This window comes from Mustela nigripes, chromosome 2 (assembly GCF_022355385.1).
Source record: "Mustela nigripes isolate SB6536 chromosome 2, MUSNIG.SB6536, whole genome shotgun sequence".
NCBI lineage: Eukaryota > Metazoa > Chordata > Mammalia > Carnivora > Mustelidae > Mustela > Mustela nigripes.
Window position 1 is genome coordinate 149,439,077 of NC_081558.1, and position 27,314 is coordinate 149,466,390.

Consider the following 27,314-nt stretch of genomic DNA (forward strand, 5'->3'; position numbering starts at 1 on the left):
GGTGACCCAACACAGAAGTCATCTCTAAAGTCCCATGTCTCTGAATATGTCAGAGGTAGCAGTTCTCTGGGCAAATGTGTTGTATGATGTTGGCTGGGAGTCCTTTCTCTATCCTACTCCTCTAGTCTTCCCAACACTTACATAAGCACCAAGTTTCCTGCAAAAAAAAAAAAAAAAAAAAAAAAAAAAATATATATATATATATATATATATATATATATTTTTTTTTTTTAAGCTCCTTTTCTTGCAGTCAGAGTATGACTGATTCAGACAGGAAGCCACAGAAGTTGTCTTCCCTGTTGCTGTCCTCTTATTTTTTTTTGTTTTCAACTTATTCAGTATGGCCTTGCTGAGCTTCCGTTTATAATGGAGAACAAGAAAAGGAGGGCAGACTGAGTGTTGGACTGCTGATAAAAAATGATTCCTCAAAAACTAAAAAGTTCATCATATGCATGGGAGAAAGTCATTCTTCTGCTGTAGTACCATTGTGGAGGTTCATGGAGTCATACAGTTAGAGTATCTGGAATAGGCCTTAGCCTGGTCACCCTTAAAAATTTTCAGTTGACTTTGCAAGTTATTATTAGATGTTTCCACTTAAGCAAAAAGATTCAGATCTGTTTTAATCTTCTTTGCTGTACCATCTTGAAAAAAGCAACTTTTTAATGATTCTCATTCTTCATCAACACTAGCATTGGTTCTCAAAGTTGTTCTCAGTCCCCCTCTTCTTTCTGCTTTTTTCTACAGAGACTTTAAAAACCATATACTCTCTGCCTTCCCTTTTATTGCCCTAGGAAGAGTCATATGATCTAGTTTTAGAGTAACTCGGCCTGGAGTACCTTCTGGAAAAACTTTTGTTTTCCTTATAAAGGAATACTAACAAAGATTAGTGTGGTTTCCTTCTACCTTGAAAATAAATACGTTATCTGGTGCCATAGCAGCCATTTTGTGAACAGGAGTGACAGGCCAATTCACCAAAGATAGCAGAGGGAAAAGACAAAAGTCTAAATCTTTGACGACAGCCTCTTTATCTGCCCTAAATTTTTTAATCCTGGGCTTTTCCTTAAGTGAGGATAACAAACCCCTATTTGTTTAAATGAGTATTTTTTGGTTATTCTATTTCTTGCAGTCTCATTCCTACATAATATGTTATTTATACCTCCTGGGGTTTTTTTTTGTTGTTGTTGTTTGTTTGTTTGTTTGTTTTGAGGATCCAATAATATAACTGGTGTGAAAGTACTTTGAAAAACTATAAAAAGAGAACCAGTTTTAAAGTCTTACTTTAAAAAGAATCAGATGTTTCTGAGTAGCTCAAGGTAGAGGAAGTTTCAGTGAAATGATAAATGATTGAAATAAATACGCCACATATTCCTTTCAACAACTGAGATGAAGGCTTGCTTCTCTCTTAAATTATTAATAACCCCATTTAGTACTTTCAAAGTGCTTTGGCATCATTTGATATTTAAGCCTCAGAATTTCCCTAGAAGATTGTAAAATCTCATTTTACAAGGAAAGAAGTGAAAACAAGGTTTTTCAAAGACTTTCTCAGAGACATATGCCTATGGCAGACTCAGAATTAAAAATCAAAGAATCTAATAGTCCAGTGTGTAATTGGCTTTCTCATGTAAGATTGATATGCAGGGTGTGACACAGCCCATGGAAGCCCTAAGCATTTAAAGTTACATCTTATATATGTATGTTCAAAATAAAGTCCAGCTAACCTATGAAACTTCTTATACTTCAGAATAAAATGCCTTTATATACAACATTAGAAGAGGGCAAGGAAAGAATATCTTTTACCAGTAATGATCTTAAGTGTACTTGTATACTATCATAAACTGCATAATAGTTCTTCCATGCCACACCCCTCCCCCTGCCTGCCTCTGAAAAGTCATATGTTGAAACCTAATCCCCAATGGGATGGTATTAGAAGGTAGAGACTTTGGGGGAGTGATTAATTCATCCATACTCAACCTAACAGGACAAGTGTTCTTACAAAAGAGATCTCAGAGGGGAGCCTGGGTGGCTCAGTGGGTTAAGGCCTCTGCCTTCAGCTGGGGTCATGATCCCAGTGTCCTGGGATCGAGCCCCATATCGGGCTCTCTGCCCGGCAGAGAGTCTGCTTCCTCCTTTCTCTCTCTGCTTCCTCTCTGCCTACTTGTGATCTCTGTCAAATAAATAAATAAAATCTTAAAAAAAAAAAAACCAACAAAACAAACAAACAAACAAAAAACAAAAGAGATCTCAGAGAGCTTCCTTACCTCTTTTACTACGTGAGAACACAGCTAGAAACTGTAAAACAGGAAGTAGATTTTCATGGGACACCAAATATGCTGGCACCTTGACTTTCAGTTTCCTAGCCTCAAACTATGAGAAATAAATTTCTGTTGTTTATAGGCCACCTGATCTGTGGTAATTTGTTATAGCTGCCCAAATTGACTAAGACATACACCAAGAGCCTTATCCAATCCTGACATAGAATAAATGAGGTCAGATTACTTTCTTATTTTCTTGATGTGCATTGTTAAAAGCAGTAAAATGGTTCTTTTGATTACTACATGTTGAAAAAAACATGGGGAAAATAAAGTCAGATATCAAAGCAGGAAGTGGGTTCACGCTCCCCCTTAAAAATGGAAACAAAGAATAGTTATCAGAATTTCCTTCAGAAGTGTGGTGGTCAGAATCTTCTTCCACTTTCAACCCAAGAAAGTATTCTGGCAACTTTAATCGTATTTTCTTCTGATGAAACAGAAATTTTACTTTTGATTAATGGTGTTATTTTTTAGATTAAGTTTATGTGCTTCATGGCCTTTTATCCAAATTCTGACTTAGTAAGATTTGTGTGAGAAGATATTAGAGAAGGGAAAAAGAAGAAAGAACTCAAACAGAAATACAAAAAGGTTTTAAATTAAGTCTATATTTTTACTATCATTATTTTCAAATCCAGAGATGGCTAATAGAGGGATTTCCTGTCCCTGTTCTACTACTTTCTAGCTGTAGGACTTTGGACAACTGTCCTTCCTCTGCACTTAATTTCCTCTTATTGTAAATGAGGATAATCACAGTACCTACTTCAATGGGAGAATGAGCTGATTTATGAACTGGTATGGTAACAGTAATGTTAGCTATTATTACTATCTGTAAAAACCATAAAGCAATGGGCAAAACCATGAAATGGGCTCATAAGACAAAACTGTAAAAGTTGTCTGAATTTCTAGCCCAGGAAGAGAGGTAGTGAAGGTGGAATTGATTTCCAGGACCACACTGCTGCATCTCCTAACTTTGGGAGTTGAAATTATTATTATTTAGATCTGTTCTCTTGACTTGTTAACAAGTGTCTTTCAGGATCTATGTCAAATACATTTTGTAAAATACTAAGGTGCAGATTGTTGAGAAGTGACAAAGAACACACCTTCTGAGAAAAAAATGTGCATAAATATGAACATCAGGCCAATCCTGGCTTAAGATATTGCTGGGTGCCAGGAGCACCCGGCAGAGGACTTGACCCTTTACCCTCAGGGCACTGAGTGTTCTCAGTGTCCCAAAAGTACTTTGCATGTTTCCTATCTGCCTCCCAACTGGCTCGGCCTCTACTGACTAAGTTGGACTGAAAGAAGAAACAAGATGAAAGAAGGGTGAGGGAGAGACAAAAGGGCGAATACAGGATCTAGTGAAGAATACAGAAAGAGTGAAGGAGAATTAAAGAGAACAGAAAGAGAAAAGAAATGAAGGTAGAAAATCAGATAACATATGAGGAAGAAAGAAAGCAAATCAGAGGATGGGACAAGCTTGGAATCCCCAAGCTGTTCCTAGACAGCTGGGACTAGAGGGTTGAGCTAGTACCAAATGCGTAAAAGGAGGAAGGGGATGTTGTATCTGGAGGAGCTTCCCCAGAGTAAAGGAGTTAGGGAGAGAGGAGAAAAGAGAGGATAGAGGTTAAGTAAACACTATTTGTTATCTCAGATATCTAGGTAATAACCATCTATGTTTATTGTGTCAATGCTCTTAGCGGCAATGTGGACAGAACCACATAGAATATTATTTCAAGACAGCAATATACCTTTTCATGAGGCAGAATGTGGGGGGGAATCAGGTAAGTGATGGAGGTGGAAGAAGGAGGCCAGTCCTATGAGACGCTGCAGACAGAAGCTGATGCTGAACCCTTGGGGATGGAAGATCATGATGCAATGCCTAGGAGAATGAGGAGGATGTTTACTGTCTTTTTGCATGCTTAAAAAAAGAAAAAAAAATTATGGCACTGGCTACATATAACTCTTTCTTAAAGAACAACACATTGGCATCCACTCTAAGCATGAGTGGGTTAATTAGTATCATCCCAAGGTTTTGCATGTGTGGTATTATTTACCTGTGATGTTATGCAGTAGTTATTTCACTATGTATTTTTAGACCTTTTTTATTAATTATTTTTATTAACATATGATGTATTATTTGACCCAGGGGTACATGTCTGTGAATCATCAGGCTTACACATTTCACAGCACATACCCTCCCCAATGTCTATAACTAGCCACCCTATCCCTACCCACCCCCCCCCACCTACCAGCAACCCTCAGTCTGTATTGTGAGGTTAAGAGTCTCTTATGGTTTGTCACCCTCCCAATCCTATTTTGTTTCATTTTTCTCACTTTCCCCACCCCCCGACAAGCCCCCACTCTGCCTCTCAAATTCCTCATATCAGAGAGATCATATGATAATTGTCTTTCTCTCATAGACTTCTTTCGCTTAGCATAATACCTTCTAGTTCCATCTACATCATTGCAAATGGCAAGATTTCATTTCTTTTGATGGCTGCATAATATATATATATATATATATATATATATATATACCACACCTTCTTTATCCATTAATCTGTTGATGGACATCTAGGTTCTTTGCATAGTTTGGCTATTGTGGATATTGCTGCTATAAACATTCGGCTGCATGTGACCCTTTACTATGTATTTTTAAACCACACTTTAGCACTTTTTTATTTGCGTATTAGATCCTTTTACTTTTGACATGCGTCCTTTATTGTTCTATCAATACATTCATCTATCCAAGACATCTCTTGGACCAGTAGTCCTCAAATTTTAGTAAGCATCAGAATTATCTGGAGGGCTTGTCAAACACAGATCTCTGGGTTTCACCCCACTGAGTTTCATATGCAGTGGTCTGGGGTAGAAGAATCTGTATTTCTAACAAGTTTCTAGCTGATGCTAATGCTCCTGGTCTAGACCTTGCTTTGGGAACCACAATATTTGACAAATAGTAGTGTTATTACTATGTGAAATTACTATTACTGCAGAGATATTGAAATGCAAGATTGTATTTCAAGGTTGGAGGTTTTAGAGTTTAGAAACTTTGTCAGAAGCACTACTATACAAAATTATCATATGAATAATTAAGTGAAAGAGTTTTGTGATGTTTTATTGGGATAGCTGCTGAATTTGTGACTTTCTCAGGTTAGATGACTTATTTGAAGGTCTGGCCTTCCCAGTGCAGTCTCTTCAATTTTCAAAACCTCCATCTTAAGATTTGTGAAGGAAAATTTCTATCTTGGCCTGGAGGGAAAGACACATTCACCAACACTTCTGTCCTTTTGGAATAGTCCTGGCCAGGAAGCTTGTGCCCTTCCTTCCACCCTCTTTGGACAGAGCATGATACCTGTTAAGCTATTGGATGCTAGAAGCCTATACTCATCACAGAGGAGGAGACCCTTCTTTCTTTCTCTGTTCCCCTGAGCTCTCAGGTCCAAACGAGCCCACATTCACTTCTGTGACATGAGGAGGGCAGTAAGCCCTCCTGGGTAGCATCCTTCTACTGACAGCACTCCGTACTGGAGAAAGTGCCCAGTGTAGGCTTGTCCTTACAGCTGGCTGGGCCAGGGGTCACCTAGTCTTATCTTCAGCCTGGACACAGCCCTGCTGTGAATGTGCAGATTCTAGATCTAAGAAGATTCCCAATCTAAGCTGCATTCTTCAATATACTTTATCAAAAGCACTGCTAAGCCATTATTATAGCTGGTTATGTGTTTTTTTTTTTTTTTTTTTTTTTTTTTTTTAAGTATTTACTTAGTCAGCACCCTGGTGGAGAGCAAGAAAAGATTTTAGGCCCCAAATACCTCTAAAATATGGGCTGGGAAACAAGTATATACACAAGATGGGCACTTGAGCAGTATAAGGAAACCTAGGGAGACTGAAGATCTTAGTGTAGGACTTGGTGGCTGGATCGGGCTGGGGCAGCTCATAATGGCTTATAACGTATCCATAGCAGGTACATCAGACACAAGGATGCTCAGAAACAGAGTTCCAGTTAGAGAATTCCACCTCACAACAGGAGGTATGCACTATTTGAGGTCTTTGTATCCATTTATTTGAGAGAGAGAGGGTGTGAGCAAGCAGACACGAGTGGGGGGAGGGGCAGAAACGAAAATGTTCTTCAGTAAGTGAATGAACAAATAAACTATGGTACATCCAGACCATGGAATATTATTCAGTGTTAAAAATAAATGAGCTATCAAACATGAAAAAACATGGGAAACATTAAATACATGTTACTAAGTGAAAGAAAATAATATGAAAAGGCTATATACTATATGATTCCAACTATATGACATTCTGGAAAAAGCAAAACTATGAAGATAAAAAGATCACTTGTTGCCAGGGTTGGGTGAAGGGAGTGGGAAGTTGAATTTGCAGAGCACAGAGTGTTTTTAGGGCAATGAAAATATTCTATGTGATATTATGATGATGGGCATGTGTCATACATTTTTCCAAACCCACAGAGTCTACAATACCACAAGTGAACCTTATGGACTTTGGGCTATTATGATGTGTCAATGTAGGTTCATTCTTGGTAAAAAATGTACCATTCTCATGAGTGATGCTGGTAATGAGGAGATTATGCATATGTGTGGGCAAGAGGTATGAGGGAAATCTCTGTATCTTACTCTTAATTTTCTTGTAAACCTTAAACTACTCCCCAAATTATCTTCAAAAAATTAATAATAACTCCATATTATATATGTGCATATATATTAATATATATACAGGAGATTATATATACACATGTATATTGGAAATGCACTGGTGCTTTCAGAAAAGATTGGACAACATATGATAAAAGGACTGGAAGATTAGCAGAGAATGCATTATTTGGTAAGTTTGAAGGTGACACAATTATTTTAGTTGGCAAATCTCCTATGGCTATGGGTTGGGGGAAATGTCCAGGAAATTCATGGCATCAGGACTCTGAAAAAGGAGCCTAGTAGTTTAAAAGAGATAATTCTCAGGCCAGGGTTAGCTGCTAGGCTGATGGAAGGTAACTTATGGGTAGAATTTTCCAATATGAATGTAGAAGGTGACTGTATATGTTTGAATAGTGAACACATTTCATTGATTTGGATCTCATCCATGTCATATGGGGGACCCTAGAACAATTGCCTTAGAGGAAGAAGAGGTCAGGAACTCTAATCCAACTATAAGTGCTACCCAGGAGGAAAAAAATGCAAATTTCTGCTGATCTTGTAGGATTCATGGAAGAACAGAAAGGAATATAAGATTAAGGGATTATCGAACCGCTGTAAGAAAAGATGTATCTGAAGGAAAAGTTCTACCACTGATTATGTGGGGAAAATGTATGCAACAATTTTGGAAAGTCCAAAAGCCAAGGAAAGGCAAGATTTCAGAGAAAAGAACATTAAAAAAGAAAAGAAAAGAAAAGAAAAAGCATAAGGCAGCAATCAGAAATAAAAAAATCCATTTGAAAAAATTTTATTGTGAAAATTTTCAGCTCACCCAAAAATGGAGATCAGCTCTCACAAAAGTGGAGAGAATGATTCAATATTTCCAACATGCAGCCCTGAAAAACCATAACATTGTTGTCATTCTGGCTTTAACTATCCCCTCACATGATTTTTTGATGGAGTATGTTAAAGATGCTTATCATTTCATTAATAAATAACTAAGAGCTTTTCAACATACAGAGAGGACCAATAAAGCCTTGGGTAAAACCGGAAGACTGAGCTAGAGGTGTCCCCAACTGCATATTTCATAGTTTTAAAAGAAGATAGTATTTTAAATGTTACTCTCTTATGGTGAGACAATATATCCAAGTGAATTTCCCCATTGGTTTAGGAAACACAATGTGACAATGATGGGCAATTTCTCTCTTGTGGGTTTAAATTCACTGGCACTGGCCTTTGGACCACATGCCCAGATTGAGGTCTGTGTTGGTCAGCCTGATATCAAAATATTTTACTTGTAACTTCACATGCTTACCTTTCCCAATAGTTAAACTCTCAGCAATGTTCTGTGGATGATAGCAAAAATACAGACTTGGGTTTTACTATTTACAAAAATGGGGACAGATAATTTTGATTGGGATGATCCTCTAGTTGCACAGGAATTGTTCACTTGTATTTTCTTAACTTATTAGAGTAAATCTGGTGCTGTGATTCTCAGATGTCCTGTTCTTTGGCACACCAGAATGAATTTGTGGTTGGATTAATTCAACTTTGTAGTTGCTGAAGAAGCTATAGTCATCTCAGTGCTTCAAAGATGGACTCAAGTACCACAGCTGCTTAAGGAAATCTGGCCTTGTCAGAATGAGAACAATCCAATAAAATCAGAAAGTAGTAAAAAGTGAAGTTAGCTTACAAGGGGAAGGAGAATATGATTTAGAACTTTTAATGCTTTCTATTACAACTTAATAATTAATGTTCAAATTTGGGATGTTTGTGGTTTTATGGCTTTTCATAAATGACTTTTTATCCTTTGGTGTAAAGTGGAGTGAAGGCAAATTTATAAGTTCTCATCCCTTCTCACGGATTTTGGGGGCAACAGTTAGAGCACTCAATACACTGGTCCCAGGAATATTTAAAAGAAGCATACTCAGACACAGGAGGACTGCTTAGACACATTGCTGGTTTCCTCTCTGGAGACAGCCATATAGACTTGGCAATTAAGTCCAACAAGTTTAAAGAACAAATATCTCAGGAGAGTTAATAGGGAATCCTCTTGCTACTGTCCCCTACATTTTCACAGTGGTTTCTGCAGGAGGAAATTTATACCTATACATCTGACCTTTTGGAAGTGCCATGAGGGAGCTTCTGTCTCTTGATCCCTTGGAACAGAAATGTTCAGTGGGTGATCCTGCTATCTTTATCAGTTTAGGTCATACTTCACTGGAGTGAGTTTCCCCGGCTCAGGAGCAGAGAAAGTTGAACTTTTTTCTTTTTTTCTTTGATCACTGCAGTCCAAATGAGACCTGAAAGTTGAGGGGTAGGTAGAGAACATTCTGTTATTCTTTTTCCTGCTGTGTCTTTTTAGGAGACCTCCCTTCTTAAAACAGCTAAGTTCATGGGTGTGGAGTCTTCCCTGCAGAGCAGGTCTTAACTCAGGATTGTGTCTCTGAATGTGATCTCCTCACTTTTGTTGTAGATTTTGGGCAAGATGGGAGGCCTCTGGTCTAAACCAGATTCTCAAACATAGTTCACCAAAAGACTTATGCATTGGGTGTGACTATATTTTTGCTCAGCTATTTGTTTTTTGTGTATTCTCCTTTTGTTAAGATGATGGAAGGGAGGAAATGAGATTAAGCAGCTAAATCCTAATGTAACAATTCCATTTTCCACATGGATATAAATCTAGTTATAAGTAAGTTTTGGTGGAATTCAACACTGTTTCAATCTTAAATTGCTGACAACCAATTGATTCTGCTTTTTCTAAATTTGACATTTCTCAAGATTATAGTACATTAACAAAGTTCCAAGTACAGATACAAAAACATTTTTAAAAAATTAACATATAATGTATTTTTTGCCCCAGGGGTACAGATCTATGAATCATCAGGCTTAAACATTTCACAGCACTCACCATAGCACATACCCTCCCCAATGTCCATAATTCAGCCACCCTATCCCTACCCCATCCTCAGTCTGTATTGTTAGATTAAGAGTCTCTTATGGTTTGTCACCCTCCCAATCCCATCTTGTTTCATTTTTCTCTTTCCTACCCCCCAAAAGCCTCTGCCCTGCCTCTCAAATTCTTCATATCAGAGAGATCATATAATAATTGTCTTTTTCTGAATGACTTGTTTCACTCAGCATAATACCCTCTAGTTCCATCCATATCATTGCAAATGGAAAGATTTCATTTCGTTTGATGGCTGCATAATATTCCATTGTCTATATATACCACCTCTTCTTTATCCATTTATCTGTTGATGGACATCTAGGTTCTTTCCATAGTTTGGCTGTGGTGGACATTACTGCTATAAACATTTGGGTGCATGTGCCCTTTTGGATCACTACATTTGTATCCTTAGGGTAAATACTCAGTAGTGCAATTGCTGGGTCATAGGGTAGCTCCATTTTCAACTTTTTGAGGAAGCTCCATGCTGTTTTCTGGAGTAGCTGTACCAGCTTGCATTCCTACCGAGAGTGTAGGAGAGTTCCCCTTTCGCTGCATCCTCACCAACATCTGACTTGTTAATTTTAACCATTCTGACTGGTGTGAGGTGGTATCTCATGGTGGTTTTGATTTGTATTTCCCCGATGCTGAGTGATGTGGAACACCTTTTCATGTGTCTGTTGGCCATCTGGATGTCTTTTTTGCAGAAATGTCTGTTCATGTGTTCTGCCCATTTCTTGACTGAATTATTTGTTCTTTGGGAGTTGAGTTTGATAAGTTCTTTATGGATTTTGGATACTAGGCCCTTTATCTGATTAGTCATTTGCAAATATCTTCTCCCATTCTGTTAGTTGTCTTTTGGTTTTGTTGGCTGTTTGCTTTGCTGTGCATAAGTTTTTGACCTGGGTTAAGTCCCAATAGTTCCTTTTTGCCCTTGCTTCCCTTGCCTTTAGCAATGTTTCTAGGAAGAAATTGCAGTGGCTAAGGTTGAAGAGGTTGTTGCCTGTGTTCTCCTCAAGGATTTTGATAGATTCCTTTCTCACATTGAGGTCTTTCATCCATTTGAAGTCTATTTTTGTGTGTGGTGTAAGGAAATGGTCCAGTTTCAGTTTTCTGCATGTGGCTGTCCAATTTTCCCAGCACCATTTGTTGAAGAGGCTGTCTTTTTTCCACTGGACATTCCTTCCTGCTTTGTCGAAGATTAGTTGACCATAGAGTTGAGGGTCTATTTCTGGGTTCTCTATTCTGTTCCATTGATCTATGTGTCTGTTTTTGTGCCAGTACCATACTGTCTTGATGATGACAGCTTTGTAATAGAGCTTGAAGTCTGGAATTGTGATGCCACCAACTTTGGCTTTCTTTTTCAAAATTCCTCCAGCTATTCGAGGTCTTTTCTGGTTCCATATAAATTTCAGGATAATCTGTTCCATTTTTTGGAAAAAAACTGGTTGGTATTTTGGTAGGGATTGCATTAAATGTGTAAATTGTTTTAGGTAGCATAGACATTTTCACAATATTTGTTCTTCCAGTCCATGAGCATGGAATGTTTTTCCATTTCTTTGTGTCTTCCTCAATTTCTTTCATGAGTATTTTGTATTTTCTGAGTACAATTCTTTGCCTCTTTGGTTAGGTGTATTCCTAGGTATCTTATGGTTTTGGGTGCAATTCTAAATTGAATTGACTCCTTAATTTCTCTTTCTTCTGTCTTGTTGTTGGTGTAAAGAAATGCAACTGATTTCTGTGCATTGATTTTATATCCTGACACTTTGCTGAATTCCTGTATGTGTTCTAGCAGATTTGGAGTGGAGTCTTTTGGGTTTTCCACATAAAGTATCATATTATCTGCAAAGAGTGAGAGTTTAACTTCTTTGCTGATTTGAAGGCTTTTAATTTCTTTTTGTTGTCTGATTGCTGCTAGGGCTATGTACTAGTACTATGTTGAATAGCGTGGTGATGTTGGACATCCCTGCCATGTTCCTGACCTTTGGGGGAAATATCTCAGTATTTCTCCATTGAGAATGATATTATCTGTGTGTGTTTCGTACATGGCTTTGTTGATATTGAGGTATGTACCCTTTATGCCTATACTTTGAAGAGTTTTGATCAGGAAAGGATGCTGTACTTTAAAAAAGTACATTAAAAAAGTCAAATGCTTTTTCAGCATCTATTGAGGGTATCATATGGTTCTTGTTCTTAATGTATTGTATCACATTGATTGATTTGCAGATGTTGAACCAACCTTGCAGCCCAGGAATAAATCCTACTTGGTTGTGTTGAATAATCCTTTTAATATACTGTTGGATCCTACTGGCTATTATTTTGGTGAGAATTTTTGCACCTGTGTTCATCAAGGATATTGGTCTGTAATTCTCCTTTTTGATAGGGTTTTTGCTGGTTTGGGGATCAAGGTAATGCTGGCCTCATAAAATGAGTTTGGAAGTTTTCCTTCTATTTCTATTTTTTGTGAACAGTTTCAGGAGAATAAGTATTAATTCTTCTTTAAATGTTTGGTAGAATTCCCCTGGGAAACCATCTGGCCCTGGGCTCTTGTTTGTTTGGAGATTTTTGATGACTGCTTCAATCTCCTTACTGGTTATGGGTCTGTTCAAGTTTTCTATTTGTTCCTGATTCCATTTTGGTAGTTTATATGTCTCTAGGAATGCATCCATTTCTTCTAGATTATCAATTTGCTGGCATATATTTGGTCCTAATATGTTCTTTTTTTTTTAAGATTTTATTTATTTATTTGACAGACGGAGATCACGAATAGGCAGAGGCAGGCAGAGAGAGAGAGGGAGGAGGAAGCAGGCTCCCTGCTGAGCAGAGAGCCCAATGCGGGGCTCAGTCCCAGATTCCTGGGATCATGACCTGAGCTGAAGGCAGAGACTTTAACCCACTGAGCCACCCAGGCGCCCCAGTCCTAATACGTTCTTATAATTGTTTGTATATCTTTGGTATCAGTTGTGATCTCTCCTTTTCATTCATGATTTTATTAATTTAGGTCCTTTCTCTTTTCTTTGTAATAGGTCTGGCTAGTGGTTTATCAATCTTATTAATTCTTTCAAAGAACTAGCTTCTAGTTTCTTTGATGTGTTCTACTGTTCTTTTGGTTTCTATTTCATTGATTTCTGCTCTGATCTTTATTATTTCTATTCTCCTGCTGGCTTCAGGATTTCTTTACTGTTCTTTCTCCAGCTGCTTTAGGTGTAGGTTAGGTTGTGTATTTGAGACCTCTCTTGTTTCTTGAGAAAGGCTTGTATCGCTATATGCCTTCCTCTCAGGACTGCCTTTGTTGTGTCCCAAAGATTTTGAATAGTTGTGCTTTCATTTTCATTGTTTCCATGAATTTTTTCAATTCTTCTGTAATTTTCTGGTTGACCCACTCATTCTTTAGTAGGATGCTCTTTAGCCTCCATGTATTTGAGTTCTTTCCAACTTTCCTCTTGGGACTGAGTTCTAGTTTCAGGGCATTGTGATCTGAAAATATTCAGGGAATGATCCCAATCTTTTGGTACCAGTTGAGACCTGATTTGTGACCCAGGGCATGATCTATTCTGGAGAATGTTCCATGTGCACTAGAGAAGATTGTGTATTCTGTTGCATTGGGAGAGAATGTTCCGAATATATCTGTGAAGTCCATCTGATCCAGTATGTCATTATTTCCTTGTTGATCTTTTGCTTGGATGATCTGTCCATTTCCGTGAGGGGAGTGTTAAAGTCCCCTACTATTATATATTATTGTTGATGTGTTTCTTTGATTTTGTTATTAATTGGTTCATATAAATGGCTGATCTGATGTTAGGGGCATAGATATTTAAAATTGTTAGATCTTCTTGTTGGACAGATCGTTTAAGTATGATATAGTATCCTTCCTCATCTCTTACTATAGTCTTTGGCTTAAAATCTAATTTTTCTGACCTAAGGATTGCCACCTCAGCTTTCTCTTGATGTCCATTAGCATCGTAAATTGTGTTTCACCCCCCACATTCAATCTGGAGGTGTCTTTGTGTCTAAAATGAGTTTCTTGCAGATAGCATATTGATGGGTTTTGTTTTTTTATCCATTCTGATACCCTATGTCTTTTGACTGGGACATTTAGCCCATTTACATTCAGGGTAACTATTGAAAGATATGAATTTAGTGCCATTATATTGCCTGTAAGGTGACTGTTACTGTATATTGTCTCTGTTCTTTTCTGTTCTATTACTTGTAGGCTCTCTCTTTGCTTGGATGACCCCTTTCAATATTTTTTATAGGGCTGGTTTGGTGTTTGCAAATTCTTTTAATTTTTGTTCATCCTGGAAACTTTTTATCTCTCCTTCTATTTTCAGTGACTGCCTAGCTGGATATAGTATTCTTGGCTGCATATTTTTCTCATTTAGTGCTCTGAATATATCATGCCAGTCCTTTCTGGCCTGCCAGATCTCTGTGGATAAGTCTGTTGCCAATCTAATATTTCTACTATTGTATGTTACAGACCTCTTGTCCTGAGCTGCTTTCAGGATTTTCTCTTGTTACTAAGACTTGTAACTTTTACTATTAGATGATAGGGTATGGACCTATTTTTATTGAATTTGAGGGGGATTCTCTGTGCCTCCTGGATTTTGATGCTTGTTCCCTTTGCCACATTAAGGAAATTCTCGACTATAATTTGGTCCAATGCAACTTCTGCCCCCCTCTCTCTTTCTTTTTCACAGATCCCAATTATTCTAATATTGTTTAATCTTATAGTACCACTTATCTCTCAAATTCTCTCCTTTTGGTCCCATAGTTGTTTGTCTCTCTTTTGCTCAGCTTCTTTATTCTCTGTCATTTGGTCTTCTATATCACTAATTCTCTCTTCTTCTTCACTTATGCTAGCAGTAAGAGCCTCCATTTTTGACTGCACCTCATTAATAGCTTTTTTGATTTCAACTTGGTTAGATTTTAGTTCTTTTATTTCTCCAGAAAGGAATTTTGTTTCTCCAGAAAGGGATTCTCTAACATCTTTCATGCTTTTTTCTAGCCCAGCTAGCACCTTGATAATCTTCATTCTGAACTCTAGTTCTGATATATTACTAATGTCTGTATTGATTAGGTCCCTAGCCATTGGTACTGCCTCTTATTCTTTTTTGTGTGTGCGTTTTTTTTTCCATCTTGTCATTTTATCCAGATAAGAATAGATGAATGAGAGAACAAAATACTAAAAGAGTGGTAAAGACCCCAGAAAAATATAAAATATATGCTAACCAAATCAGAAGAGACCTGAAACCAGGGGGAGAAAAAAGGGGGGAAAATTTAAAAAATAAAAAATATATATGTTAGACTGGTGAATAGAACAGAGTGACCCACTTGATTTTGAGTGTATTTTGGTCTCTTAGAAGAAACTACCTCCCAAAATTTTAAAGAAAGAAAGAAAGAAAGAAAGAAAGAAATATATATATATATATATATATATATATATATATATATATATTTGTGTAAACACAATGAAAGGATAGAAAATGATTGTAAAGATGAAAATTAAAAAAAATTCTAAAAAAAGAATTGATAAGATAATTGGTTGGCAAAGAAAGAAAAAGAGGAGAAAATGTGATCAGGCTGGAGACTCGAACAAAGATTTAAGGTATATTTGATCTATTATATGAATTTGTATCCCAAAATTTTAAAGAAAAAAAAACCCTATATGTATACAAAAAATAAGTTTAAATACAATGAAGTGATAAAATAGGACCATAACAATGAAAATTTAAAAACATTTTTAAAAAGTTACTGATAAGATAAAATAGTTAAAAAACATTAAAAGAGAAAAAGAGGAAAAATTTTAAAAATAGAATAAGAAAAAAATTTAAAAGATTTAACTTCAAAAGACTAAAGGATCATGGGGAAAATGCCATGAAGTCCATGTGTTGCTTTTGCCTAGCTCTGGAGTTCCACAGTTCTCACTGATCGGTGATCTTGGTCTTCGCTGGATGTTTTTGCTGATCTTCTGGGGGAGGGGTTGTTGCCATGCTTCTCAAATGTCTTTGCTGGAGTCAGAATTGCACTGTCCTTGCCAGGGGCCAGGCAAAGTAATCTGTTCAGGTTTGTTCTCAGTAGCTTTTCTTCCATGAACACTTTCCATAGAGCTTTGGAGGATGGGAATGAGGATGGCAGCCTCCCAGCCTCCAGCCCTGTAGGACCCAAGGGCTCAGGGCACCACTCCTCAGTGTGCCCTCAGTGAAAAGAAGTCAATCCCACCCCTCTCCCTGGTCTCTAGCCACACTCTGTCCTCATCTGGCCTGTGACCCAAAATTTTACCTCTGGTGCCAGTCCCATTTGGAATATCCAAACCCAGTAGATTCCTGTCGTGTGCTCCTGGCTACTCCTCCCAGAGGAGGAAGGAGGGGGTCTCTTCGGATCTGTCACTTGTAGTGTCCCTGCTTGAAGAACAGTGGTCTGACTGTGCCTTGGATCATGGTTTAAGGTAATCCTGAGCTGAGAGCACACTGCTCAGCTCTGTCTCTATAGCCGGCTTCCCCGCTCTGCTACCTGGCAGCTCTGCTGCACTCAGACACCCCCAGTCATTCTGTGATCCCATGAGTCCTGAGACCACACTGTCCCTGTGAAGGCTCCAGCCCCGCCAAGCCTCTGGGCCAACATTACTCAGAGGAGCAGACTTCTAAAAGTTCTGATTTTGTGCTCAACTGCTTCACTGCTCGCCGGGAACCAGCCCCACTCCCCATGGTCTATCTTACCATTGCTTCAGATTCACTTCTCCACACATCCTACCTTCCTAGAATTTCTGTTCAATTTTCTATTCCTAGAATTGCTGCTCTTCTTCTCTTCTAACTCCTTTTGAGTTTTTAGATGTTCAGAATTATTTGATAAACTATCTAGCTGAACTCCTGGGACCCAATGATATTTCAGTCTCCTATTCCTCTGCCAGCTTCCTTCCTCTCCAAGACATTTTTGTTTAAAAAAAAAAAAAAAGATTCTTCATTTAACATTTATAGACTGCATATTATTTATATTTCCTCAATTGTGGAGTCCAAATGTGCTGGAGAAAACTGTTTCTGTAGAGAGAATACTAAGACTAAAAAAATATTTATAAGTGTCTCTCTTTTCAGGAATTTTGCTAAGCAGTCTGAGAACCTTGAATAACTTTTCTTATAGCCACTATAATATGATATTCTGTGTTATGGCTTTAATTGAGATTTATAGGTTCTGGAGGCTGGGGAGCCCAAAATCAAGGTGCTAGCAGATTTGATGTCTTGTGGGAATCTACTTCTTGGGTCATAGACAGTTATATTCTAGCTGTGTCCTCACATGGTAGAAGGGGCAAGATACATTCTTGGATCTGGTAGCTAATGTAATAACAACAAACAACAACAACAACAACAAAATGCCATTGAAAAACTCTCTCTTGCTTTGTGAATTTGTTGTTTTTTTTTTTCCACACAGTGATGCAGGACAGTTTTTCAGAGCTAAAATCACATTGTTCTATGACATACCTTAATACTAGTGAGGCTCGATTAAAATGAATATGTAACCTATTGTTTAAACTTTATTTGGAGTGAGATCTTAGGGTTGTGTGTAATGTATGTTTGTATGTGCATACACCAAGTTACATAGTCTTCAAAGAGTCCCAGAGTAGTTTTCTAAAGTTTAAATTTAAAACTTAAACTTTAGAGTAGTTTTCTAAAGTTTAAATTTAAAACTTAAATTTTACATAACCATTTAAAAAAATAACATTTCAAAGCAAATTGAATTTCTTCTCCACCTGCGATATGGGACTTTAACTCAACTGATCATAGGGCATGATTCCTTTCTTATCTAAGAAACCCATATTGTTTGTCATGAAATTTATTATGTAATTTAGTTGCCTTAAACATAATAAAATTAATTTTAGTTGCTGCTTAAGGGATGTTCTCAGCATACCTATAAATTAATTTACTAGATTTTCAAAGTACATAGACCCCCGTAAAGGTATGGATGAAGTGGGGAATGGATTAGGCTACAATGAAGCTTAAATTTTTATTTCTGAATAATGGTATTTCCTAGCTTTTATGCAGACTTTCTCACTTGTGATTCCTGGGATCATCTAAATAAACCATATTCACCTGAGATTTTTTCTCAGACTCTGCTCTTGAGGAAACCCACATTGAGATATTATCCAACAAAGCTTGCCTCAAATGCTGTATTTTGAATAGATTTAAGAGATGGTAGAGGCATTTCTGTCAAAATCTGCTTGCCATTTACATATTTCATTTCAGAAAAATATTTTCTAGAATATTCAACTTCGGGGCACCTGGGTGGCTCGGTGGGTTAAAGCCTCTGCCTTCAGCTCAGGTCATGATCCCAGGGTCCTGGGATGGAGCCCCACATAGGGCTCTCTGCTCAGCGGGGAGTCAGCTTCCCTTTCTCTCTCTCTCTGCCTGCTTCTCTCCCTGCTTGTGATCTCTCTCTGTCAAATAAATAAATAAAACCTTAAAAAAAAAAAAAGAATATTCAACTTCACCTTGTTGAAAACTCTGCTTTCCTTCTTTTCCCCTTTCTCTCTCTAGAAAAAATAGTGTAGAAATTAGGGGGAGGTGAAGGTCCTGGTGCCTTTCTTTGCTAGTTCATATAAAAATTTTATAACTTGGGGCGCCTGGGTGGCTCAGTGGGTTAAGCCGCTGCCTTCGGCTCAGGTCATGATCTCAGGGTCCTGGGATCGAGTCCCGCATCGGGCTCTCTGCTCAGCAGGGAGCCTGCTTCCTCCTCTCTCTCTCTCTCTGCCTGCCTCTCTGTCTACTTGTGATCTCTCTGTCTGTCAAATAAATAAATAAAATCTTTAAAAAAATTTTATAACTTGATAGGAAGTGAGAGGGTAAAGTGTATTTTAGTTAATGAGGTCAGAGTTATTTGTTTTTAAGACATGATAGAAATTATATCCTAAGAAGAATGTTAATTTGTCATGTGGACACTTAATAGGAAATCAAAGAAATACATTTCCTCAGGTCTTTGATTGCAGGAGATTTTTGTTAAAATAAGCTGCAGTTTAGAGGGGTAGTTCTCCATTTTGTGTTCCCCGTCCTTGGCTCAGAGTTTGTACTTCCCTTTACCTCTGAAGCCTTATTCCTAGGTTGGGGGAAGTCACTGTGACCAGCTTGCACTTACCTTACCTTGTGAAAAGCTGACAGAAATTGAATAAAATCAAAAGTCAATGAGTAAAAAAGCCAATGAGTTTCTCATGCCTGACTCTTCCAGTATATGTACAAGACAGAACAGGGGACCAATGGACTGAAGCTTCTTCTTCTTCTTTTTTTTTTTTTTTAACATTTTAAAACTAATTATAATCGATGTGTAACATTATTATTTCTTGAAGAGATGGTCTCTGTAAACAAAAAGTGATGATGTGCTACCAAGAGAAAGCTAGAGACAAAAGGGAAAGAAGAGACTGCATTAGGAATTGAAGACTATCCATCTGGGAACCTCCTTACTCCTGAGGCTTTAGCTGTGAAGCCATTGCATTTTGATGGCATAGAGCTGACACATCTAGATAACAGGAACAATGACAGATTTGCTTTCCTCCCACTCTGTACAGCTTTGGGAATATTCAGTGAATAAATGCCTAAATAAAAAGTCTGGTATGTATTTGTGGTGGCAAGACCAGCAAATGGCAAGTAATGCAAGTGGATTCTCCTTCTTTCTGCTTATGCCTGGATGGGGGACCTTTGTATGTACTACTGGGCATCAAGGATCAACAATCCAGAAATAACTGCTCACCTGGGAAAACAGTGTCCCAGTTTTCCCACTTCAGAGCGCTGAAGGAACACACCCTATAGGATATTAGAAGGAAGAGATCCTCATTCATGCCATATATGTTTCTGTACCTGAGTTGTTTAAATAAAACTATACAAATTCTCTCACTTCAGTAGTTTGCAATGACTTTTCTTTTACTTTGCCACCATAATGAAGAGTAGTGGAAAGAACATGGACTTAATGATTATTTCCTTGGTTTATGGCCCTGCATTCCAGAGACCCAGGACTCTGCAGAGGTGGAAAAGGAAAAAGGAAAAATGTGGGTACTGCATTTCTGGAGGAGTTAGTATTGTCTAAGTGTTTTTTATGGAATTTAACTTACCTGTGAAATTTTTGAACTCTCATTTCTCTGTGGAATCTGGTGATGGGAAAGGTAAATATTGTTCAAATTAGGAGCATTTTTGTGTGTGTGTGCTAATGTGACTTTTGGGGAGAGTAGGAGAAGCTTAAATGTGTTAAAAGATTAGGCACATTAAATGTGTTAAATTAAATGTGTTAAAAGATGAGGCACATTAAAATTTTCAAGAGTTTCTTTGGGTGTACATCCATTCAAACTGGGACAACACTAAACTGAAAGTGCTTAGTAGGAGTACTTCGTCAATAGGAAGTAAGAGAGATGTTTTTATAGAGAAGATGTGGAATTGAACCCAGGAAATTGTTTGATTGACAATAACTTAAGTGATTGCCTTATTTGGGAAAGTCTTGGTGACTATTTATAATTGATTGTTCTTATGCGTCACTTTCTTGGATTTAGTGCATTGATTCTGGCTTAGATTTGGTTGGCTTACATAGGCTACCAATGCATTAGTGCCACCCTGGCCTAGTTGTCTCCTTATTAATTATTTTAACAGATGGATTTATGGTGAGTTTGACAATAGAATAGGGGATGAATTTTTGGTTCATGACATTGTATGTCTTTAAGTAAACTTAATTGCCGTCCTGCCCTGGACCATTTCAGAAGTTTTGGGGGCAAAATACACAACTCCATCTCACTGGTCTCAGATAGGGATGAATACTGGGGGAGAGGCCAAGGGAATGAGGCAATGGGTTGCCTTAAGTATTTCCTGTGAAGCCCAATGGTTGAGAGAGAACTTGGCAGGGTGAGACTCAAGCAAGTGAGGAAGAGGAACTCTCAGCATCTCTCCTGAACCTAGGAAAAATATCCTTTCTTGATCCTCTGAGCCCACAGTCTCCACCATCCTTTCTAACAATAAGGAACTCTCAAATGATTGCTTAGATTCTGAAACACAGTCTGTGGGTTCTAACTGGTCACTTTCACTAGTGAGTGGGATAACTACGCTATACAAGGTTACTTGGACTGGGAGGCTCTTCTCTTCAAGTCCTTCCTTCCATGGTGCTGGATGGGCAAGCTAAGGCAGGGCGTACTCAACAGCAATGGGCTGGGCCTCTCGTTTTTCTCTTTACTTCCTCTTACCTGCATGTTGCATCTTGCAGCAAGAACTTTTGACTCACTGGTCAGCAGGTGTTAAGACTGGGATTAAGGAACAATCAAGAATGTTTCTTTGGGCTTATGCTTAAGTTTTGGGTTCCATTCCAATGTCATCAGAAAACATGGCACTAAGGGTTATTGCCACCAGCTAACAAAACAGCTCCTTAATTTTAAATTGATATTCCTGTTTTGTGTGAATTCTCCCTCTGGAATGTCAAAAGGAACAGCTATTATTAACAGTACAGGATTTTCACTTTTGGGAAACCCTGTCTAACAGGATGACTGGTTTGCCTGTGAGTTAAGAGTCTCTTGGGATACAGGATTTTGATTGCTAAAACCAGGAAAGTCACTGACAAGCCAACATGAGTTAATCAAGGTGATTAAACCCCAGATATAAATTTAACTTCTTCTACTAGTTGTACAACCTTGGAAGTGTTACCAATTCTGTCTGAACCTTAAATTTCTTGGTTGTAGAAAGGTTTTTATGAATATTAAATCATACTACATTAAATGTCCTAAAATATTTCCTGGTCTATAGCAGATGCTGCATTAATATGTGTTTCTATTTCTTTCTTTGTTTTCTTTCTTTCTTTTTTACTTTTATTGGTGCAGCAGAAAATAAAATGATATTCTGAGGGAAAAAACACAAAATAGGAAAAACTGAAGTACTTTTCTGATTTAAAGAATTGGAGGGGAGCTTGGGTGGCTCAGTGGGTTAAGCCTCTGCCTTTAGTTCAGGTCATGATCCCAAGGCACTGGGATTGAGCCCCGCATTGGGGGGGGGGGGGTCTCTGCTCAGCAGGGAGCCTGCTTCCTCCTCTCTCTCTGCCTGACTCTCTGCCCACTTGTGATCTCTGTCTGTCAAATAAATAAATAAAAATCTTAAAAAAAAAAAAAAGAATTGGAGAAGTTTTCTGAATCCCCTTTTCTTCTCAGCTTTCCATGCTGCTGGTAAGCAGCATCAGAATTAGACAATGCAACAGTGAATGTATTCCAATCCTAGAATAAACCAGGGGCCACATATCAAATGACTTCAGGGGCTATCCAGGAAACATGAATGACTGAAATGGGTGGAGTGGGACTTGTGGCAAATAGGCACTAACAGATTTTGACCACATGCGAAGGAAAGCCCTAAGTGTGCCAGATCTTACCAGATTTTTCCTAGAAGAGCCATGTGTATAATTTTTAATGTGAAATATATTTATTTGAATATGTTGACATCAAATTTAGGCCTTCTACAAATAGTGTTTTAGCCAATCAAAATATTCCAAGGACTTTTAATCCTCTCATTGAATTGTTTTACTAGGGGAGATAATGCAATTGGATGTCATAATAAGACAACCAAAGAAAGTTTATTTTACCCGGATGGAATAATCACCATTATTAAAAGAAAACCAAACTAATTAAATGATTTTTGAAACAAAAAAATAAGACATGGAATTGTTGGGCTTTGAATTTGGGTTATCTTGTAAATCTAGCAACTCAAGACTAAACCTGTGGGGTTGCAAAATTACAAAGGTAGAACCTGCTAACAAAGCTTCATGAAATTCTTGCAAGCATTACCTGACAGATTTCAAAACAGTTTGAATATTAGTCATCCCAGATACGCCTGCCAAAAAGGGTAGTGTGTTAAAGGAACATCTGCAGCCCACATAAATACCCCCTGCTGAGTTAAACGCAGAGAGGAAATCAGCTTCAAAAGTTGCAGAAGGCAAAGAAGCTGAAACAGCAGTTTTACAGTAAGTGGTTGATAGGCTTTCCTGCGGGTGAAACTGTTATTGAGGAGCTAGTTAGTTCACAATATATTACATGTTTGACCTTTAGCTTTTGGTGACAAGAACCTTTAAGGATATATTAGGACTCTTCCTACTCAAGGAATTATTTACACTGTATAAGTTGAATACCAATTCTGTCAAGTATGGGGATACTAAATGATTTATACTCCTCTGAGTTACAATAATGCCATGAAATGAAGAAAATACTCACTTAACCCTTGACTGTCTCTAATCACACAGTAGAACCAATAAGGCAAGCAAATCATAGCAAAGCAGCAGAACCCATGGTAGTAGTGTTGTCTTGAATGTTTTTAAACAGCATAAAGATATAAATTCAGACAGAACCAGCCTGCCAAATGGAAGATGATCTGAAGAAATCATCACTGTTATCGTCTGAGCCTTGAGATTTCGGGAGCCTTTATAGCTGATGGCAGACTATTCCTCAGTGACCTAATCACATTGTTTTGCCACAGGACAGAAGAGGTTTGGGATCTGTGGCAGATTTCTGTGGGTCCCGAATGCCTGGACCAGAAACCCTATAAAGAGAAATCTGTGTATGTGGTATTACTGAGGATGGCCATATATTTTTTTTCTTCAGAAATATGTGTTTAGTGTCTTTTTCTTTTTTGACTCAGCATATCTAAACAGCACAGCTGTAGAGACAGTATAGGATTTTCTTTTTGTCTTTTGCTTTCATTTATTCTTGTTAAAAGGGAAACAATTGGTTCAAAGTTTAAACACTGCGTTTGTGACTGCCAGTTATATAAAGCCAGAGAGAGAGAGAATCATATACTAAATTCTTTCTTGCTTCTCAACTTAAAAGAAAATTCTTGTGAAATCATTTTAGGTCAAATAAGAGCTATTAATCAATCCCTTTCACACTGGTAGACTTTGGTTGAAGAGGAGAAATCTGGCATGTGAGTGAGGTTCTGATTCAGGAGTTAGTTTTTCGAACTTAGAAATGTTACTGATGAAAGGTGATCTGTTTTATTCTTAATCTACAATTCACTAGTTATGCAGCTTCAGGAGTTTGTTTGAGACAATAAGAATCATGATTCAAGATCTCAGAATGATTGCTTGCAGGTCTATCCAGCATGAAAGATAATTTCGTGGAATGAATCATTTAAAGACAGTGAGAGTCCATGATGAAACTACAGTCTGGAGTTTGAAAAGAGACAGGGCTGCTTTAAGAGAGAAACAGGAAGTTGTAACTAGAAGCCATCTGAATACTAAGCCAAGGCAGAACGCTCATGAAGTAGCAACTTAAGTGGCAGTGTTTATTCTGAGATCTTCAGGCAGCCGACTGTCTTAGGCAAATCTTGATAGCCCTTATTATCCAGGTTTTTAATCTAAGGAATCCCAAGAAGACCGGAGAATGGAGAGACAGCAAAGGTTTATGTCAGAGAAGGATGAGTATCAGTTTCAACATCAGGGAGCAGTGGAGCTGCTTGTCTTTAATTTTTTGCTCATCCTTACCATTTTGACAATCTGGTTATTTAAAAATCATCGATTTCGCTTCTTGCATGAAACCGGAGGAGCTATGGTATATGGTGAGTGCAGAAATTGTAGGATTGATGTGAAACTTGTTGCTTGGGCGTAATTAGAGTCTTGTGCTCAGATGGCGAAGTATTGAAACTGGAGAAAATGTGCTGATTGAAATGTCATTAGCTTGATGAAAGGTGCCGCAGCATAATGAATGCTCATCTCTTTCCAGATGAGCTGCTGAAATTTGCCCTGTCACAAGAGTAAATGTCACAGTCATGTTCTCACACGGCACACATCATGTCTATTGACAGATGCGGGTCTGTTGTCATGTGGGGAGTCAAACCGAGTCAAACATAGCAAATTGTTTGTTTTTGTAATGATTGATGTTGGGAAGTCATGGCTCCACAGTCACAAAGAGCAGCCCATCTTTCACAGGAGGAACTGAGAAGCATTATAAAGTTCTAGAAATAACATCATTTAAAATGTATGGAGTAAATTCTCTTTTCTCAACTAGTTCAAGAAGGAAATGTTCAGAAACATACTCCAGTCCTCCTATTGGAATAATTATATCCAAATCCATTTTAATTATATGGGCAATGTTTTATTTTCTTATAAGAGAGTTTCTTTATGCAATAGTTTTCATTTCTTAGGCTGATTTCAGACTTTCTAATTTATAATTGTCATTTTAATGTTATTTGTTATGTACCATTTTGGGGGGGGAGAGAGGGCAAGATGTGGAAAAGCATTTAACATTTTAAACTTCCAAAATATTACTCTTTCTACGTAATTTGCTATGTCATGCCTTTCAGAAACTTGAATAAAATGTGACAAAGATTATCCACACTGTACTCTCATCTTTGAAAGTAAAGCAAGACACTGGTAGCTTTAAAACCTACTCACTTTCACATTACCTTTCTGATCTTAACCTGGTAATGGATAGAAATTTTGAATGCAATGAAAACAGGTGGGGCATTGGGATAGTACATTGCAAAAAATGTACTTTTATATTTTGTTTCCCTCATTTTGGAAGTCTTGAAGCCATTTGTATCTCTGAGGTTTGGAGAACAGGATCAATGAACATTTTATATGCTAGCTATGTGATATCCTGATGATGAAAATGTACCATCATGATTTGAGACCACGAGAAATTCTATGCTTTAACTGAATTCCACTGTGAGATACTTAAGCTAGGAACTAAAAGTTGTAGGCTAAGAAGTATAATTTCTTTCAGGAGACTGATATACTGATCCCTTCAGAACACAAAGTTAAATTCCTTTGTGTTGAGAGTTTTAAAGCACAAAACAAAACTCTCTTCTGAGGGGAAAACACAATCAGGTTGAAGAGAAAGTCAAAGAGAAAGGAAGAGATTCTGTCAGATGTAAAGCCCTAGGCAGCAGTTATTTGCCCTTCTCCATCAACAGTGAACCATGATCTTTCTTTCTCTGGACTTGGCTAATAAATAATCAATGAGGATATGGGATGTAATCTGAGAAGCCAGAAACAATGTAATTCTTGGCATTATATTAAAGGGCTGCATATGGTTTTGCAAAACAACACAGATTTTAAAATTATAAACCTTCTAATAAGAAAAGATTTCTTCATAGCACTGAATTTAATTAAACTATGGCTCATTTTGCCAATATCAGCTTATCTATCATGGAGATACTGTTTTGTAAAACTTTTGATTAAATTTTGATGACTTACTAAAATTGAGCCATACTTTTTACTCACAATACATAAATGCAACTTTTACTTTTGAGCCTGAAAAAAATCTCAGATTATCTTTAATTCTCAAAACTTCATGAAATGCTTTGAAGTTGCGGTTGAAGTCATGAAATATTAGCACATTGCACAATAGTTCAGATAGCATTTCTTTAAATTGCTATTCTTAAGGCTTATGGTTAATAAGAGTGGGATTAAGTTGTCTGATTTTTGTTCCTTCATAAACTTTTTATTTGTAAGTTATTAAAAGCAAATTCTGACACAATGCAAAGTAAAATGATTATAAAGATTATGAAAACAGGAACGCTTGGATTGTTGAGTTGGTTAAGTGGCTGACACTTCATTTCGGTTCAGGTCATGATCCCAAGGTCATGAGATCGCAGAATGTTGGGCTCCACATTGAGCCCAGAGTCTGCTTCTCTCTCTCAATCATTCTCCCTTTGCCTCTACCCCCATTCATGCTCTCTCGCTATCTAAAATAACTAAATAAAACTTTAAAAAATTAGGAAAATGTGCATGTATATGCATAAGTATTCCTTTATGAGAATTCTGAGTATCCTTGAGTTATCTTAAACTATATAAATAGCTGAAAATACTTTTTTATTTTAGTATTGTTTAGTTTTTTGTTGGTATAGAATTATAATTGTTGAAATTTAAGGGACTCTGAGAGGTTATCTCCTCCAGTTCCTCATTTTACAGAGGAAGAAACTAAATTTCAGAACAGTGAAGTAACTTCACCCAAACTGAACAGCCACACATAGCAAGGTCCATGTGCTCTTATACATCTATACATATGTCTAATAAGGTTTGTTCCTATTTATCATAAAAGATCTTTTACCAAAAGTCTCTGAAAATAGTCCATATGGATGGCATTAATGACATATAAGATTTCTTCTTCAGGCATGATCTAAATGTTATACCTGAAATGTTATCACTGACTTTCTGTCAGTGATAAAATAGTCTGAGACTACAACAAGGAACAAGATTGGACATTCTAATAAACACGTTTAAATGAGAAGGGGAAACGAAATGCCAAGTGAATAAAGTGCCCAGCACCTAAAAATGAATTTGAAATTCATGAATTGGGAGGAAGTCTTGAGATGATAATTCCACATCTTAATTTCAGACAAGGAAAGGAAAACTTATTGAGGTGAAGGTCATGTAATTAGCTGCTAAATTGAAATTCAACCTCCATCTCTACTAAAG

General features: G+C 37.5%; 1 protein-coding gene across 1 annotated transcript in view; it reads left to right on the forward strand.

The window, feature by feature from the left end:
- Positions 1-24,130: 24,130 nt before the first annotated feature.
- The window catches only part of SLC9A9 (solute carrier family 9 member A9), a 538,704-nt gene continuing 535,520 nt past the window's right edge, over positions 24,131-27,314 (forward strand). Inside the window, exon 1 of the mRNA XM_059391790.1 lies at positions 24,131-24,451. Within this exon, the coding sequence (XP_059247773.1) occupies positions 24,277-24,451 (175 nt within the window). The 5' untranslated portion in view covers positions 24,131-24,276. The remainder of the gene's footprint in view (positions 24,452-27,314) is intronic.